Source organism: Pezoporus wallicus, unplaced genomic scaffold (genome assembly GCF_028554395.1).
Source record: "Pezoporus wallicus isolate ANWC-B61680 ecotype Strahan unplaced genomic scaffold, APGP_CSIRO_Pwel_v1 contig_6714, whole genome shotgun sequence".
In the NCBI taxonomy this organism is placed as follows: Eukaryota; Metazoa; Chordata; class Aves; order Psittaciformes; family Psittacidae; genus Pezoporus; species Pezoporus wallicus.
Genome location: NW_026637486.1, coordinates 145,294 through 163,762, shown reverse-complemented (window position 1 = coordinate 163,762; position 18,469 = coordinate 145,294). Strand labels below are relative to the sequence as shown.

Below are 18,469 nucleotides of genomic sequence, written 5' to 3'. Positions count from 1 at the left end.
ACTAGCTTTTGAAATGGGAGGAAGAATGGTCCTGCACCATAGCAATTATCCACTACATTCAATTTAACGCTACTTGAGGGGTGAAAAATGTTAATGAGCATTTTACAGAGAACAAAAAAATGTCAAACCAACACTCAAAGAACCAGCATACAATGGACACCTCCCCCCCCCCCCCCCCCCCCCCCCAAATGCTTTACAGTCCTTGCTAAAGAACAACACATCAGTGGAATTTGCCTAGAAGAAGCATTTTAGACGCTTATTATGAATCCAATAATGTCTCATTAGACTGCAATTTAGAGTTAAACTGAAATACCAATTAACCCAGATTCTGTTAAAATCAAAGTTACACCAGAACTTCTAAATGTCTATTAGCTGTTGCTCTTTATTTGGAAGAGAAATGGTCGTAAAATAATGAAAATCAGGAATTGATGCAGCAATAACGACAAGGAAAGGAAAAACTTTTTCATAGACATAAAAGAAACAAGAGAAAACCAATTTGGCTTCTGTCTGCTTTTACGTGTTGTACCTCCCATATCCTCTGCAGAATGTAAGAAGCGAAGGGTGGCATTCCTGGTGGTCCACCGGCAAATTCCATGAGCATGGTCAGCAATTTGAAGAAAGGATTGGCTGCCTGGAATGCATAAGGAAGAAAAATGTCCATTTGATCTATTTCACTCACTAATTTTTGTATAGTCTTTGTAAAACAGCCCAACTGTTTGTATAAAAACAGATTTCTACAAACTTCAGACATGAACATTTATATTAGTTTTAATCCCTTATTATTTAATCTGCAAATAACCCATATATGTTGATATCCACATGTGGGTGCAACGGAATTAAAGCCACTGGTTATAGCTAGTGGCAGGCAACACAATCACACTACCTAGGATCAGCATAGAAGTATACAGGTACAGGGAAATACCAGTTCACACTTTGTCACATTATCCTGAACAAAGAAGGGGGATCAAACTGTATGGTGCTGAAGAATTCACCAATTTACCCTGGTTTATACATATAAAAGATTTCCCTGCCTCACACAAGGTATTATTCTTAGGTATTTGCGTAACACGTAACATGGATCCTGAATAGTTTATCCTAAAGCAGCACATTCTGAGGGTTACACTGTTTTCCTCTGAAACAACTAACAGTTCTACACTAACATGTTGGCTCTACTACCAATTTTGTTGTTTAAGTTTGCTAAGACTCACCCAGCTTTTAACAATGCTTCAAGAAAGTGCTTACTACTGCTGTTGCGTATTTTGCACCTCACCAAAAACGTCTCTGGTGCACGTGTGTGTGTGTGTGCAAAGCAAAGAAAGCATAAAAACACAGCATACGTTAGCATGAGGAGGGAAGTACACTGTCACCCGATAGTGCCCACAAAGCAAAGCTGTCATGAGAGCGATTTCGGACGTGCCTCTTTTCCAATCATAACTCCTCTGCTTGACATGCCCTCAATTTTTCCTGGTTATTTTTCCTTTCCTGACAGCACTACATAAGAATTTCCTTGTGTGAGCATAAACTCCTCTGCTCCGTATTTCACATGTGGAATCCATCTGGAACTCTCAGCATTTTTGTTATTACCAGGGCAAGCATTTATTCTGACTGAGAAATACATCTGCATGCACAGAACTGCAAACCAGTGCTCCAAAACTCGAACAACAAGATGATTACTGTTCCCAATTCTTTTAATTCATGCAGGTGGAGAAGCTAGAAATACACTGTCTTTGAATAAAACCTTCATCTTAAATTGCACACTGGGTTTAGAAAACTTAACACACAGTGCAGTTAGACTTCATTTAATACCACAAAAACTTCCACGGAGCATCTTCCATGCATGATTTTTGGTTAGGGAAGGATTATTTAAGTAAGTTAAAACAGAAAAATATTAACACAGACGATTCAATATACAAGTAGGATGTTCCCATACCTCAGGAGTCAACTTCGCTATAGATGTGAAAAGCATGGACACAATCTGAAAAACAGAACAAACAAAACTCACTCAGACTTGTGCTTATTCAGTTAAAAGAATACAAACTACCCCCTTACACTTATTAGATAAGGTTTTCAACAACCTCTGATACTTACATGTTCTGCAAGTCGATTATTGTACCGACACAAACTGAAAATGAGATTGCAAGTTTGCCTGATGTTGATACCATCACGGATATGTTGAAACAAAAAAGGGAAACCCTGCAACAAACAACGAGATACTAGCACACTGTCTACAGGTATGTATGCACACATGCATCTGTGCTTTTCTATGAGGCTTATACAGTCTTGTTTAAAGGAATTACCTTTCCTCCTGTCAGTGCTGCCATGTCGTTTTGTGACAGGGTCAAATGTCTAAAATACAAAAGAAAACCTTTATCACTTCAGTAATTAAAGTAAAGGAGAAATACAGAACTGAGTGGTAGTTCATATTCTTTACATCACAATATATAAAGAAAATAAAGGTACTGATACAAAACTGAACAAAAGCGATAAATACAGTGTATTAAACCAAATAAATAAAAGAAATATAAATGTGGGCAACTAAATGTGGTCAACACTAACTAAACATTTATCTCTTAAATGGTTAAAAATATAATGGGCCCATACACAATCTCATTTATACTGTTAAAAAAGCACACTAGAAAAAACCCCACTCCAACAAATCCATACAATCTGTAATTTCTTTCTGGCCTAGCTCAGATTAGAATTTGGGTTTTCAGAAGCTCTTGCCTTTCTGAGCGAGACTGTTCAACTAGAAGAGCAATCAGTGCAATCATCTTCTCCAGCGCAGCAGGTCTGTATTTTTCTTCTGCTAGAGAAAGTATATCTTCCTCTTCCTCCTCTTCCTCCCCTTCTTCCTCAGAAAGTACTTCAACCTGTGGCTGAAGGGAGAAATAAGATAACTTCAGTGTGGACATTTTGCCCCTTAATTTCAAAAAGCCTGTATGTGGGTTTTGTCATTCATCCAGAACAACCTAATAAACTTGAATCAAACCAGGTGAGTACCTCATCACTTGATTTTCACATTGAAATATTCAGCTTGCACAAGCTAAGTTGTATTTACAAATACAGGAGGTGGGCTGGTTGAAAGCACTACACAGCCTGATATGCTGGTCTATTTAATAAAAAAGCAAATGCATTTAAAAGCTCAAGTTGTACAACAGGAGTAAGCAATCAATTGCTATTACCATTAATAGCATGGTAAGGCAACTCTAATTGCTTCTACTTAATATCTATTTCTATAGTAAATAGAAATAGCTAATTCAGCATCTTTCTTGAATATTATATTCACTTAAACATTGAAAAAGATAACATGAGTGAAGCAATTCAAATTTAACAGCTGAAAGGTGGTTCAAGAGACACAGCACGAATGATGACATACGTAAAATAGGAAAGTGGTTCTTGTTACACAAGATATTCAAACTTACATTTTCAGGTCCTTTAGTTCCCATGTAGAAATGGACCATTGTAGATATGGCTTGCAGTGAAAGCAAGAACTGGCTCTGAAACAAGCAGATATTGAATTACTTGGAAAGTTATATGTGCTTATACATAACTCATTCCACAAACTACCAGGTTATACTCACTTCCTCTTCTCCCATTTTGGCAAATTCATAAAGAAAGGCAAAGTATTCTGTGAGATGTTTACTGTGAGGCTTCACACCATGCTCCATGATTGACAAGAGCGTCTTCACAAAGCGCGTCACACAAGAGCGACTGCCGATGTCCTCCACAGGCCCATCCATGTCATCCGAACTGAAAACAAAACACAATTTAGGTTATGTCACACAATACATAGAGCATAAAATCATCTAGAACCAGGAACACAACTAAAATATTCAGACAAACTTGCAGTTTTCTACTCTGTCCTGCCATCATATGCAGCTCTCTTGCGCTTTCGCTTACGCCAAGTACATCCTACATAACAACGTGTCTTCACATAAAGTAGCATCCGCCAGTCAAAATGTTCAAAGGGCAATAAAATCAGTATTCTGAGTCAAGATTTCAGTTGGGAAAAGAATTCTTATAAAAACAGTATTAGGGGATCTCCTACTTCCAATCATCCCCTTGATGAAGGGGATCTTCCTCATCTACTGAAGTCGGATCTTAACACTGAACAAAACAAGTGACAGAGGCTTTAAAAGTAAGGTTTCCAGAGAAAATGAAATTCTATTTATTGCCATGAAAACTGTATGTTCAGGTCCTGAATTTTGTCCTGGCAATGTGGTTATTACAAACTCTGCCATTTTTGCTCTGGAAAAAAAGTTATTACCAGGATTCACAAGCTTAACCCAGGAAATGAAAGAAAAAACACTTTCTTCTTCTCATGATGTATCAAAAAGGATAAGGATTTCACAATTTGAGACAAAGTGACAGTTTTCTAGACAATCAGCAGAAAAAATGGGATCCAACTGGTTTTTCCTACTTCTTAAGAAAGCCTGCGATTTAGTTACAAGATACAGGACAAACCTCTCATCTCCAACCTCTTCTACCAGACTTACAACTCAAAATTTGCACCTATATCCTCTGGATCCAATTTACAACCAGATTCTCATGTGTAAGCAGTGAGATTTACAATAGCAGCATGTTACTGGCAGTGAAAAGACCATACTGAAAACCTAGGCTAAGGGAACAAATGTTTCAACGTCTTTTTAGACACTGGCTATTGCAACCATAGTAGTGTTTTTTAAATAAATCAGAGCACTTTGGGTAGAATAATAAAGAAAACTAAACCAGAGCGATTTTTATGAGCCCATTCTGAATAATTCATCGAACACAAGCAGTTACGGTAATGCATGTAGTAAGTAGAAGTGCTGAGGTGCTTTGATTTTACCAGTCTTCCATTCCTGGCTGAAGATAGAGATGTGCATGCACTGGCCTCAGTCTCTGTATCACGTGAATACACAAACGCTGGAACATCTGCAAATGGACAAGCAAATGAACTCCACATGTTCATTCTTTTACATAGACATAGATGTCAACACTGATTTCCTAAGCAAAGACTATTCTGTTGTTGAGCACTACTTCCAGCTCTGTGGAATTCAAAGCTAAAGTGGGGATTGAAACACCCAAATTCCGTTTCTTACTGCACTGACACGTTGTATTTTAACAGACCTGGTATTTATAAACACATCTGACAGAGGAGCCCTAAAAAGTGCTTTTAATATTGGTGTGCACTGTTCACTACTGAAACATGACTCAAGACTGCTGCTCATAAATATTATTGTTTCTTCAATCTCTATTTTCTGGAATGCTTAGGTATTTTTTGCAAGATATTTCTTATTTTTCCTCTGGCTATAAGAATTTATGGATAAATTTTAAGGAAATTCTTACGGTAACTTAGAATTTATAAAACATTCATCAGTTTTGCCTGAAATCTGGCAGAGTTTTCCCATTAAAGGAATACATTCCATTAATGAAATGTTGCATACAGGAACTACATAGGCTTCTGTATCTAAGTGTTACTTCAATAATCAGAAGCCCAATTGAAGTATTCAGGTGAGAAAGTAAATGCTAAGGTTTTTACCTAACCAACTTGTAAAGAAAGTGTAAGTGAAACTATTAATAGTACTTGTTATTTGTGAATATCAAACGCTCCTAATATAGGTTTGGGTTTATTTTCCAGTTTGAACTATTTCCAGAAAAAGGTATTAACAAAACTTTGTAGCATAATATAAAATCAAATCTACCCACAAAAAACAAATGCGGAAGTTGAGAACTGAAGCCTCGAGGAGTACTGAATGTACATAATCTATTCTTTTTTACTTGATGAATGTGTATCTTGACACATTATTGTTGAACTAATTCAGGAAATAAGATCTTTTTATGTAATGTGTTCAAATTTAGAGATCATGAGGCAGTTGTAGAAAACTTACTTTGCATCTATTGTGTCATTGTGTGACTAAGGCACTATATTAATATCGATTTTGTTTCCAACAACAATAATGCTCCTATGGCCAAATATATTCTCTAAGTTATATGCAAGAATGGGAAAGGATGAGACAATTACAGGAATGAACAAAAACGTTCAGAATCATCGTATGTGCCATAATAACTGTCCGTTTCTGTTCATGGGTCAAGCAGTCACCTGACTTAGAAAGGAACATTCTTTCTTACCTGTCTCACAATCTGATTGGGACACTTTATTAGAATCTGCATTGGCCACCAATCATCATCAGCCATACGATCCAAAAACCACTGCAGAAGATACATACTTTGTTAGTTTTGTTCCAAACTTGTTCTAGTCCAATCTTCTTTTTGCATGATATTAAAGTCTGAAGAGAAATTGATGTAACTATTATTAAGGAATAAGCGAGTTTTAATCCACGGGAAATCTAAATGTCTTCTGTGCGTGAGAAGAAAGGAATAAAGATCAACAGCAGGAAACATCAACATTAACTTATATCCAGTTTCTTCTGTGTTCTGCATGGCATTGCTCAATTATCTGGAAGAACATGCTCATCCTGAAAAGTGACGTCAACAGAATAAAAAACAATGCTTACAATGAATCTTGTAGAATAGGGATAGGCTTATACAAGAATGGAGTGCCTGAATTAATCTCTTATGCATTTTAAGACGTGGAAAAGCCTTACCACCTCCAGAGACAGAAAAGGTATAAAAGTAACAAGAGAATGATTTAGAGTTAAGACTCAGCAAATAATACAGCTGAGTTCCCCAGGATTTTGTTTTAGTCACAAGGGAAAATGGTTTAATATCAAGAATCCAAGCTGTTTTCCCTTTTATTGTAATTGGACCTGAGTATTCTTTACTATATTAAATGTCTTCACTTGTTCTACGCATCTTAAGACTATGCCACACAAACAAAACTGTATCACCCACATACGGAACGTTACATAATAATTAAGCAATCTAGAATTAATTTATAAAAGAATAATCCATTTCATTCTTTTCTGCTGAATAAGGTCTAGGGCAGGATACGGGACGTACTGGGATCCTTGTGCATTTAAGCTATCACAGAAAGTCCATCACAGTATCCCAGTATTGTTTTGGCTAACACCACAGTGAATTCTTTGGCGTTTCTCAGTCCTCTCCATTTTGTCCCAGACTCCCTTCAGGCAGAATCTTTAAAAGCTTTATATAAAAACATTCCTCCATTTTTTAACTCCTCCTTCTAGGACTTTTAAGTCTTTCCACACATTGGGTTCAAGGTCCACAGCTTCACAAGCAAGGTGCCACACTGATTTGTTTTCAGCCAAATCTGACTTCAGCTGCTCTTACTCCCCTAAGCTTCTTCATTGCATCACAGCCTTTTATCTCACTGCCCCTCTGCCCTCAGATCCAACTCCAGTCCCTGCTACTCCTTAAACTTTAGTCTGTCTTTCCATTTCTCTTGTGTGATTTCATTTAAACACCTCTTAATGACATAAATCAGTATGTAATAATCAAATAAAGAGGTGGTGACACCCTGTCTCTTTGTTATCCAGTGTCAAAATGATTTGGGGCTGTGGTCTCACCACAGGTTTCTGAAAACAAAAGTCAAGTCATTCCCCAGAATCTGCAGTAATCAGAGAGGATGAATTTCATCTCACAGTGCACAAATATGCCAAATACAGTAGTTCCAAAATATTCCAGGGATACGAACCTCCAGGAAAGTTAAACAATATATAGAAAGTTGGTTTGTACTTTGCTGAGTTCCTAAGTCACTTACTTCACAAGCTGCCTGACTGTTATTAAACTGTTTTGTTAACAGTTCAATCCACTGAAGCATTGTAGGCTGCAAAAAGAAATACAGAAAAAACTATAACTTAGAATAATAAATTGCTCCTTAATCCTTAAACGTTTCTAAACAGTCAGAACAACAAATCTTGAGCATACAAACAATAAATGCTTTATGAACTGGTTGTACCTACACAAAAATAACGGTACATACATTTGAAATCAATGCAAGTTGCAAGTGATGTGTAGTAGCTACTCATGTAATTCTACCCAAACGTAATTCCTACTAATCCCAGACCATCTAGAATTAGTAGCATGTCACCACAGACAGAAAAGAAGTAACATCTGACTAAGAATACAAATGGCTCAGATGGAACAGAACTTTCCTGTTGTTCATGGGAGTATTTAAACATATTTTAATATATATAAATACACATTTTATTATGTGTTAAAAACGGAACCCACACTTTTACCACTGAACAGTGCTTTTAAACGTTTAAACAACACTATTTATCCATTAACTTAGTATCACCTGTGGTACTTATTACGCCTCAAAATCAGGCTTTTAAAATGAAAAAGTACAGACATCCTTCCCACTGTATTCATGCAGCTACTTAATGAGAATTTACAAGTAAATGGAATACCTTTTCCTTTGAATGAATAAATGTCTCTAGCACAAAGGAAGTGCTTAACTGAAAAGAAAAAAATAATAATATTGCAGCGTTAATTAGAGAAATGCCTGAAATAAAATGTAAAAAAGGGAAAAAACAGAATTACCATGATAGATTTTTGAAGTACTTACTTTTGCTGTCATCAGGGAAACTGCTTTTGGGTCTGGTAGCGTGCTTGGGATGCTACTACACAACTGCCACATAAACCTAGAGTCAGTAATTTTATTTGTTAATTAAAATAAATGATGAAAATCAGCAAGAAAAGATGCATTAATATTACAGGTTTAAAGGAAAACTTACCCAAAATACGTATGTTCAAAAATGTTCTTGTCTTGAAGAAACTGCATGTTATCATGCCATATCCACTGAAGAAAAAATGCTAACATCAGATACAAGAAAGCAGTTTATTTCACTACATAAGCATGATTTTAAGAATATTTAAATGCTTGCCATGGCTAAGAAAGCAGCATTTTTCTTATGAAAAATTATGTGTGGAAGCATTTTCTTTATTTTAAAGGATTAGCTCAAAGTTGTGCTATTCACATCATAGTGAATATTAGTTTTGACTGTTGTACGACTGTGAAACAGAGCTCAGAATCTTCTCTTTCTGTGCTCTCGTTTTTACAACTTAATTACATTTTCAGGCTGAGATTTTTGAGAACTGATCCAACATGTTAAAAAAGAACCACAGTTTCAGGCCTTATTGTGCTGTCTGTGATAGTGTAGTAACTTAAACCCCCCAAAACCACTCTAAACACAGCTTCACTAACTGCAATCAATCAGACCTTCCAGCAGCCAGGTATGGCTGAAGTTCTGACCTAAAGCCTGGGGAGCTCTGTGAACTTCTGATAAATTCTCAAATAGGAATATCTGCCTCTCCATCATTAACCAGAAACGGATTTCATGCCAGGTTTTCTCATTCCTCTCTACAAAATGATGGGTTTGACCACATCTGTAGTGTTTTTCACATAAAAATAGTTTAAAAGTTTAACCTTGATAAAATCTGTTATTATTTTTAAGAGAAGGATGAAAAGCACAATCTGCTTTGCTGGCTAGGGATGAGTCTCTTTAAGTTAAGAACCTAACACATGATTGGTGATAAAGCAATACCCTAGAGGGAGCAGAGAAACGGGTTTTTCAGGAGATAAAAAAGGAGAAGAATGTCTTACAAATCCCATATTGGGGATGTATCTAGTTCAGGGGGGTTCCTAGTGAAACACTCTGCTCCTGTGCTCTACCTTTTCCAATTTCTCAGGCCATACCTGCCTTAAATAGTACCTTTATATAAACAGCCAAGTGTCCTGAAAACAGCCCCATCACTGTGGAGAACAGGGAGGTTTAGCTGTTACTGGGGTTTGTTTCCCCTACCCCTTTTCCTAACACCTGGGCTACTCTATGCCTATGGGGAAGAAGGGATCCTTTTCTGACTGATGCTTTCACTTGGAATTTCACAACCCACTAGCAAAAGTGCAAATAAACAGCTGGAACTATTCTCTTATCTTGTCCCACCGCAAAGCAAGAAGCATGAAAAGGATGGTGGTTAACAGGTACCACTACTTCCTGTAGTACTGCAACTGTTCACTGCTCATAAAATGCTGATAAGTGCTCACAAAACCCAACCAACCAGCGTTCTACCAATTCGTATAAATATGAAGCAGAATGATGTAGAATTAAAGAATGAGAAAATGTCTAAAACTTACATTCAATGTAAATCTGAATTTACTTCTTATCAGAGAACATTGTCCTAACGCAGGCAACTCAATGAAAGAATTGTCATCTTATTGATTTAAAGAGTATTTGCTTTCCTGTGCTTATGGAGATTCCTAATTTGTTTAGTATTTCCTATGGCATTTTAAAATTGATATTAAAACAAATCAACTTGTACCTCCAGCAATTCTGATGAAACATCAAATTTGTAGTCTTTGCCATTTTCCTCCTCTGGTTCCATCCGCTTATAAAACAGCATGTAAGCGCTGTGAGTCTTTAAGAGAAAAACATCTGTATCATTTTTGCTTTGAGAGATAAATCATGAAAGTAGAAATATAATCACGTAATGAGTGTTTGGAAGAGAAATACCTTTTCAAAGGAGAAGTCCATAAATTTATCAGTAACAGAATCGTAAGTTTTTGTCTGTCAAGAAGAAAGTAAAACCATTCATTACAAGTTTGTTAATGGTCTGGTTATGGACAGTTTGTGATAAACGTGCAAGTGAATGATATCAGGACACTTGCAGAGAGGCTGCTGACAATTTGTTTCTTGTTCAAAGTCGTTTTCTTTCTTTTTTTCTCCTTTTTGGATTTTTCACAGTTGCTATGCAATATTGTGATCTGTATCTCATGCAATTTCCTGCCTCACCCATCTCATTGACACCTCTTCCTTTTAGGCACCTGAAGGTCTTTTATCCATTTGGCAGATAAAATATGATATTGTTTTATTGTCTTTATCAGACAAGAGGGGTTTTCTTACTCACAGGACTGTTCTAGTAAGATCCTGCATTATTCATTGTGTTTTTTATGCAGTGATACAGACGTATGAAACATGATCAATTCAAGCATAACCTGAGAACATTCGAGTGTCATTCAACTATTACCTGTATTAATACCATACAAAAATATTCAGACTGATGTCACAGGACAGGGGGCTGACCCAAAAGATAAAGCAGAGAGTGTATTACAAAACCTTGCCCTGCCGAAAGCAAGCAAACATCAACTTAAGAAACTTTATCTCCTTACAATAAAAGCAGAACTATCTAAGCCTGGAAATCCTTTAGATCTGTTACCCTGACAACCACTTACTAATATGAGAGCTCAAACTCTCCTGCTGAACCACAGCAGAAGCTGTTCACAGATCTGACAAGTTCTTAGTTCAGGTCTGTCACCAACGAAAAAGGATCTGGCCACAAGAGATTCACAGACCAGAATCTGGAAATCACTGACACAAGGCATAGACGAAGATCAAAAAGCTCTGTTTTGAGGCAGAAGCTTGAAGTAATTACTGCTTCAGCCAATGGTCTGAGCAAACCAGCCATCCAAGCAAAGGATTCCCAGATTAGTTACACACTCACTTTTCAGTATGTATAATATGGTGATAAAATCAGATAGAGTGAAGAAATACCTCTACTTTGGAGAATGACTAATTCCCCCAATTCATTTTGATTCATTAACAATACCTACCCGGTACTTCCGATACCTGTCTTTCAAAACCACATAAAAATACCTGTATTCATATTCACAAATTAAATGATATGAGAGTTGTTACAGGAGAAATTAACCCCTTCTCCTTTACTGTCCTAACTATGCTTGTTGCTCTACACTTTATTACTACAGCAAGGGTAGAAAAACCAGAAAGCTGCGTCAGCAGTTGCAAGCAGTTTCACTTGGTCAAACCTTTCAGCCCCCAGAGGAGAGGGAGACCCTTTGAAGAGATCAATGGTGGAAGAGCAACCATCTACTAAATGATCACAGGATAAAAGTTCACAGCCCAACAAAGGTGTCAGAGGTTTAATAAAACCCAGCTAACACTTTTGTTTCGTATACATTCACAACAGATGGCAAACCAAACGTAAGCCCTATGGAATTCTTCAAGCAAGTACTGACAACAGTTATGGTGATGGTTGAACATGACAAAAACAGAAGTCAGAACTTACAGTCATTTCTCCACCAAAACATTCTGAAGCAAGCTGGGCAGAATCAAATGGTTTCACTTCGGCATCATTGAAAAGATACCTGTAAAACAGAAAGCTTTTGAAACAACTGCTGTTTGTCTCTAAGGGCAAATAAAGCATAACAAGCACTTAAAACAATTCTTCAGATTTAAGTATTCCTATTAACTTCTACTGTCTTGTTTGAATCACAGCAAACTAAACTAATTGATCCCCAAAAGGACTTCCTTTCAGTAAGAGCAAGAAGTCAGCATTTAAAGTTCCTGTTTTTTCTTATCAAGAGACACATGACTTCCCTCATTTTTCCAGCCTGACTCTCATACAGGCAGGGTTTTAATGCAGCCAAGATTTGCCTTTTCTTTTTCAATATGAGTGACATGGAAATCAAAATTAAATAGAGAATCATTCCATTGAGCAGTAGAACTCAAAGCGGAAGGAGGCAGAGAAGATGGTACCGTGATAGATTTCCTCTGCAGAAGGGACTGGGTCACAAGTTGAACTGTTAAAAAATGCTCCAGCTAGCTATTCAGGGGAATGGGAATAGAGGAAGTCCCGTCTCCTATGCCAGGGCCTCAGCTAACAATCCAAGATACGGCATTCAGAAATGACAGGCGGAGAGTGTTCCCTGCTTTACGTCACCCAGCAAGACCCTCCTCCTTTCCACGCACATATCTCATCCCTTTCCAAGGTTACTTCTCCCAACTTTTTCTTCCTCTTCACAACCATTATATGCCCAATGTATGTAGAATTTTCCCAATCAGAAGTGGGATGTCACAGTTACAAAGTTATTTATTCGTCTATCACTGATGGGTAAGAAGATCCTGAATCTTTTTTTAATCTTTGAGAAGAAGAGATAGAAAAACAAATGCTAACATTTCAGTATGTCACTAAACTGCATCTAGAAGAAGCTGGCAATAGGAGAAGATCACCAGCTAGATCAACTTGGAAATCAAATGTGAAAACAATTCCATATATAAAAAGCACAGTAAGAACAGATTTAGATAACCCAGCTTCTGCACCAGCATTTCTAAACAAACTGCATCCTGGGTGGCGAAGTGAAGACAAATTCAAGGTGTTGTGTCACTGAAAATGGACAAAATAAAAAGGACTGAATTCCACAACCGTAAATGTAGCTGTATGCTTGTCAAAGGTAACAACCAGATTTTCTGAAGGACAATCTATTAAACCTGACTGTGCATTTTTGACTGGAACAGATTCATATTCATTAATAGTCCTGTCAAGAAACAAGCATTGGCTGTAATGTGAGGCTGGTGGGGCATTCTCCTGCTACTCCTGCATCCAAGGCACTCCACAACTGTTACAGCTACAGCACACAAATCCGTATGCTGATAAATTAACATGCTTACACCTATCAAATCCCAACCTCTTGTGCTTTTGAGAGGAACCTACAGCACATATCTCCTAAACAACTGTGTTTGACAAAGCCAGATAATAGCAGTTATTTTAAAACAAGAAATTACAAGATGCTGTTTGGCATAACTCACCATTTGTTGCTTTTGTAAGCATGGGGATTGACTATATCTCTGATAAAACTGTAGTAATGCCCACCATCTGCTGTTCCTGTGTGAACCGTTACGCCTATCAGATCGTATTCGTAACTTTCAGTTTCTTTCAGATATCCACCATCTTCCTTAAACCCTGCAATAATGGAATGCAATATTTAATGTTATCTCCTGAACACCTGAATTCCAACATGAGTATGCCTTACATACACATTTCCTATAGCTGCACTTCTTTTCAGCACAGTACAGTGATGACAGACAGAAACTCCATACCCAGAACAAGGAGCACAGACCCCAACCTTTGTGAAACAATCACTGCAGAACATCATTACTGAAGAGATGAGGACTAATAAATAAGTTACTCCTAGTTAGCACATCCTATTTATGATGGCAGTTAATCAGCCATTAGCTGAAGTCAAGCATTACTCTGAAAATCAAAATAAGCCAGCAACAAACTGTAGGTAATTATGTGTAATTTCTCTCATATTTTAAAAACAAATGTAATAATAATTCAAACTGAATAGTAAATGAAAGCAGAGATAACTGGCCAGTTTTCTCATATTAAATAGAATGTGTAATAGGTTGATTAAAACGATCTTTGATTTTACTTGTTTAAAATGAATTGTTTGCTTATGTTACACATACATGAAGTGGTACAGCTGAAAGAGGCAAAGCTTGCTGAATTCATTTTATGAAGCATACCTTCTTTTCTGTCACTTTTTCCCATGAGGAAATCTTCAGTGTAAGGTGTCATATCCAAACGCAATGGGAATGAAAAATGTGTATTGACTTTCTCCTTCATCATGGTTACCATATTAAATGTGTATCTCATCGTGTTGAAGCTTAAGATTCGAGGTAGTTTCTTAAAACATGCCCTGAAGGATTAGAAATAATCATGATTTACAAAAGCTTAGCAAGGTTGAACTGTATTTTCACAAAGATTTTAAACACATTTATTTCAAACATAAAATTGGAATTGCTAAGACAGATGAATATAAAATTCAGCTATAAGAATGCCCTGGAGCAGGGCAGCAAGAAGGTTAAACTCCTGAACAATTCTATCTAGCCTCTCATCATGTCTTGGAAGAAACATCAAACTTACTCATGGCTTGAATGACAGTTTTGTAAACTGATACCATAAAATGAGTCATGAACGTATTTAACAATGCAAATCCCCTCATTATATGGAGTTACTCTCCTGTAACTGATGAGTTTCAATGCAGAACATATTGTGTATTAAATCTCATAAACGTCACAATGCTGATTTTAAAGTAGGTTTCTCTTTCACCCATGTTGTTTTAACAGCTACAAAAACGATTAGGTTTGTCATTTCTAATTTGTTAGCTGCAACATAAAGCCAATATACCTTTTATATTCAGCTTTCTTTTTATTAGCAGACTTCTTAAAATATCAAAACATTTTCGCTACATGGAGACCTCAGAGCAGCTTCCAGTATCTGAAGGGGGCCTACAAGGATGCTGGAGAGGGGACTCTTCATCAGGGACTGTCACGTTAGGACAAGGGGTGATGGGTTTAAACAGAGGAGATTTAGGTAAGACATTAATTAGAAGTTCTTTCCTGTGAGGGTGTTGAGGCACTGGCACAGGGTGCCCAGAGAAGCTATTCTCTAGGTGATCTTTTGCTAAGTTACCTTATATTCTTTGTTTTGGCAATTTGATTTCTTACTTATGTGCTCACTTGCACAGGGACCACATCCTCACAGGCATACACAGCGGCGAACCGAATGAAACCACAGTCCTGTTCATCTACAGGATTGCTCTCATTCCAACGGTAATTTCAGTAATTTACTAAAAAGACACATTAGGAAAGTTTACTTCTTCTTAATCATACCTTTTTTCAGCCCGCACTTTCTTCCCACAGTGCGAACACGTATACATGTTGTCACCTTCCAAGGTATCTTTAATAGTTACTTCATCAAGAGATTCCTGACAGAAGAAACAAAGAAGGAGCTTACATTTTTCCTAGGTATTTATACCTTGTGCTTGCATGGCTTACTTTACAAACCCCTCTCTTTCAATCTTACAGTAAATTTAACACTGCCATTAAGTTATGGAAGTAAAGGTGGTCAAAGGCATCAAAAAGGTTGCAAGAAGTACACGTACCTGAACTAAGAGCAGAGTTTGGCAGGAAAACCACTTCCTAACCCAAACACAAAATTTAGGAGCCAATTCAGAAACATGGCACTCAATATTCCAAGCTGCCCCAAGGAATTTAAGTACTTAAAATTCAAATTCCAAGTGTGGGGATTAATACTTGTTTAAAACCTAAAATTATGCTAGTGTAAGTTTTAAATCAACTTAATAAGGTATAGTACATATATCTATAATACCTTTTGACATTTACAATTCTCTTACATAAAAATGGCCACGGTATTTTTAAAGCACAGAAGCAAGTAGCAATTACTGACTGTAACACAATCTTTACTCGATTCCAAATGGCACCAGCTGATAGCATGTTGTACTGAAAAGATGAAACAATTCAACCAAATCACCCAGTAATATAAACCTATAATACACCAAAATTAGATACAGAAAGCACCAACACATTCAACAGTGTATGGTGCAGTCTTTTATACTCGACTGCACCTGATTATAATTGTGATCTATGGTACACATCTCAGCCTGGCAGTACTTACATAAATATTCTTCATATCTGCCACCTGGCATCTTACTGTGTAGAACTCCTCAGCAGTCTGACTTACATGCTCACAGTCCTGAATCACAGCAATGAAAGAGGAAAGCAATGAAGTAACTGTTCCGAGCAGTTAAAACCCCCCTAATCTTTAACAGGTAAGCATGAGGGATGAATACTTACCAAAGAAACAACATTGTTTGTGATAACACCTCCAAACAAACTTTTCACTGTATTTTTCTGTGAATGAATTAATAAATTCTGTCAAGGATATTTGAGCAAATCTTTAAGTTTTCAAGCTCCCTTTTGCTCCCTCTTAACAACTCACCAGTTCTGGAGACATTTCTTCTATTTTTGTTATTAGGTCAGTGAAGAACTCTGTCATATCTTTCTGCTCTCCAGTGTTCAGCGGCTGCTTATCCATGGTGTAGGTTTTACAGAAAGGCCTTGGATTGTATGCCTTACACTCACTTTCCTTAAAGGAAAAAAGACCAAGCAAAGCCTATTAACAGCAATCCTTATATTTTATATTACACAGATACACCAAACATATGTATTATATAAATGCCTATTTAAAAAGGGACATACTTTTACATACACCTCCGTATGGGTGTTACAGTTAAGTGTTTAAATGCTTCTGATGAAATGTAAACCCATTTTTAACAGATTATTCTGAAATTCATCAGTAAAATATTAAATAATATTTAATAAATACTTAATAAAACTACTCAATAGAAGACGGTAACTTGGCTGAAGATGTCACACATCCATTTTCTGCACAGCTGCTCAGATACAAAACAATATGAAGGATGTCAGCCTGTGTTTATGTATTTCCAGACATTATTGATTTAAATCTTGACAAGTGCTTCATTCTCGTTCAGACTTCTCTATGGTCTAAACTGATCACCTAGCTCTCATGCATGTGTTTAGTCAGAGAATAGAATGTGCCATATAAAGCAGTTCTTTAGAATACATCCCCTGTTCCGCTGCCTTCCACACTGGGAATGCAGAACTTACAGCAGAAGGAACTTTGTTGTTGTAAATAACAATGTACATAATGCTTTCTTTTAAGGATGTGTGTCAAGACATCCTTAATCCTGTACGTATTACCTTGTTTGGAAAAAGTCTTTCTCCAACATTTTAATAATGGTAAATCCTCCCAAGATTTTATGTTCCTGTATTATTTTATGCTTATATAAATACATGGATTTATTTTTATTATGATTTATGGCAGGCACCACACGCCTAAATTCCTTTCCTCTATTTTGTCTTCAAAGTGGTCATGAATTTCTTCCACAAAAGCCAATGCCAAGAACAAAACCACTCAGCTCTCCTCAGGTTTTTCATTATTTCAGGAATGTCTCACTATTTTAACAACAGTGAACACCTCTGACCTCCCTCAATTTTGTTTGGTTCTGGAATCTCAAAGATTTTAGTGGCTTTTTACTGCTTTATTTCATTAGATTAGCCTTTAAAATACTGAAGCAAGAAAAATGCAATGAGTAAAATAATATAGTTTGTTTTATCACCAGGAAACTGGGGCAAACAAGTTGTTGATTACAAAGAATCAGGCTCAGAACCCTTTACATCAAGGTCCGTGTGAAACAAGGTGAATGGCAACAGTGCTGGACAGTCCCTCGTGGCAGGGTGTTTGTTAACAAGTAATTTATTGGGATCTTGGCATGGTGCTCATGTACGGAATCAAAACATCCTAACGGGACAGCCAGTCTGTGTTTGGTGGTGATGGAACTCTGCTGCTAGGGTCCTTCCTGTGGTTATCTTCAGTTGGACCCGGGGAGGCTCCTTGAAGCACCATTTTGCTAAATTCTTATAATCCAGCTGGGAGCCCTCTGGTGATCACCCCAGCATCTGTGTAATTCACTACTATTTACTCACCTTATTACATACAAAATATCTCTAAAGTATCTTAAACCCATACAGAAGACTGATGTAGTCATTTCTGCGGGAACAGTTTCTACTGACTAGTCACAAAGTCAGTTTGGAGACTGGACTAGACACAGCAGTGTAATAGTAGAACTGTCCCAGATTCTTACCTGGAGGGCTCCTGTAACAATCAAATACTTCATTAGGAAGGCACAGTCAATTACCCAGTTTCAACCTGCCCTGCTGAATCCACCCTGTTACTGCATCCAAGCAGATGGCTGGCCAGGGAGCTCCTGGGCCACTGACATTTAGCAATGAAAAGTGCACAGGGTGTCCACACAGGGCACAGCTCAGCCACACCATGTAACTAAAAAGCAGCCTGATTTTCATACTTGTAACTGATGTCC

The 18,469-nt window shown here is 37.2% G+C and overlaps 1 protein-coding gene across 11 annotated transcripts in view; it reads right to left on the bottom strand.

Moving 5' to 3' along the window:
* The window catches only part of USP34 (ubiquitin specific peptidase 34), a 136,194-nt gene that overhangs the window by 19,686 nt on the left and 98,039 nt on the right, over window positions 1-18,469 (bottom strand). For 7 of the 11 annotated variants that reach the window (XR_008971719.1, XM_057405735.1, XM_057405741.1 and 4 more), the window contains 22 exons: window positions 16,507-16,653; window positions 16,362-16,418; window positions 16,183-16,260; window positions 15,378-15,472; window positions 14,229-14,401; window positions 13,509-13,662; window positions 11,989-12,067; window positions 10,419-10,472; window positions 10,228-10,323; window positions 8,643-8,707; window positions 8,474-8,549; window positions 8,316-8,363; window positions 7,598-7,729; window positions 6,112-6,192; window positions 4,829-4,914; window positions 3,582-3,750; window positions 3,423-3,497; window positions 2,725-2,876; window positions 2,298-2,346; window positions 2,089-2,193; window positions 1,931-1,975; window positions 527-631 (listed from right to left, as the gene is read on the bottom strand). Coding sequence is in view for 10 of the 11 variants with exons in the window: in XM_057405735.1 (XP_057261718.1) it covers window positions 527-631; window positions 1,931-1,975; window positions 2,089-2,193; window positions 2,298-2,346; window positions 2,725-2,876; window positions 3,423-3,497; window positions 3,582-3,750; window positions 4,829-4,914; window positions 6,112-6,192; window positions 7,598-7,729; window positions 8,316-8,363; window positions 8,474-8,549; window positions 8,643-8,707; window positions 10,228-10,323; window positions 10,419-10,472; window positions 11,989-12,067; window positions 13,509-13,662; window positions 14,229-14,401; window positions 15,378-15,472; window positions 16,183-16,260; window positions 16,362-16,418; window positions 16,507-16,653 (2,121 nt within the window). In the remaining variant the exon portion in view is untranslated. The remainder of the gene's footprint in view (window positions 1-526; window positions 632-1,930; window positions 1,976-2,088; window positions 2,194-2,297; window positions 2,347-2,724; window positions 2,877-3,422; window positions 3,498-3,581; window positions 3,751-4,828; window positions 4,915-6,111; window positions 6,193-7,597; window positions 7,730-8,315; window positions 8,364-8,473; window positions 8,550-8,642; window positions 8,708-10,227; window positions 10,324-10,418; window positions 10,473-11,988; window positions 12,068-13,508; window positions 13,663-14,228; window positions 14,402-15,377; window positions 15,473-16,182; window positions 16,261-16,361; window positions 16,419-16,506; window positions 16,654-18,469) is intronic. The other 4 variants (XM_057405739.1, XM_057405743.1, XM_057405745.1 and 1 more) reach the window with 1 other exon arrangement.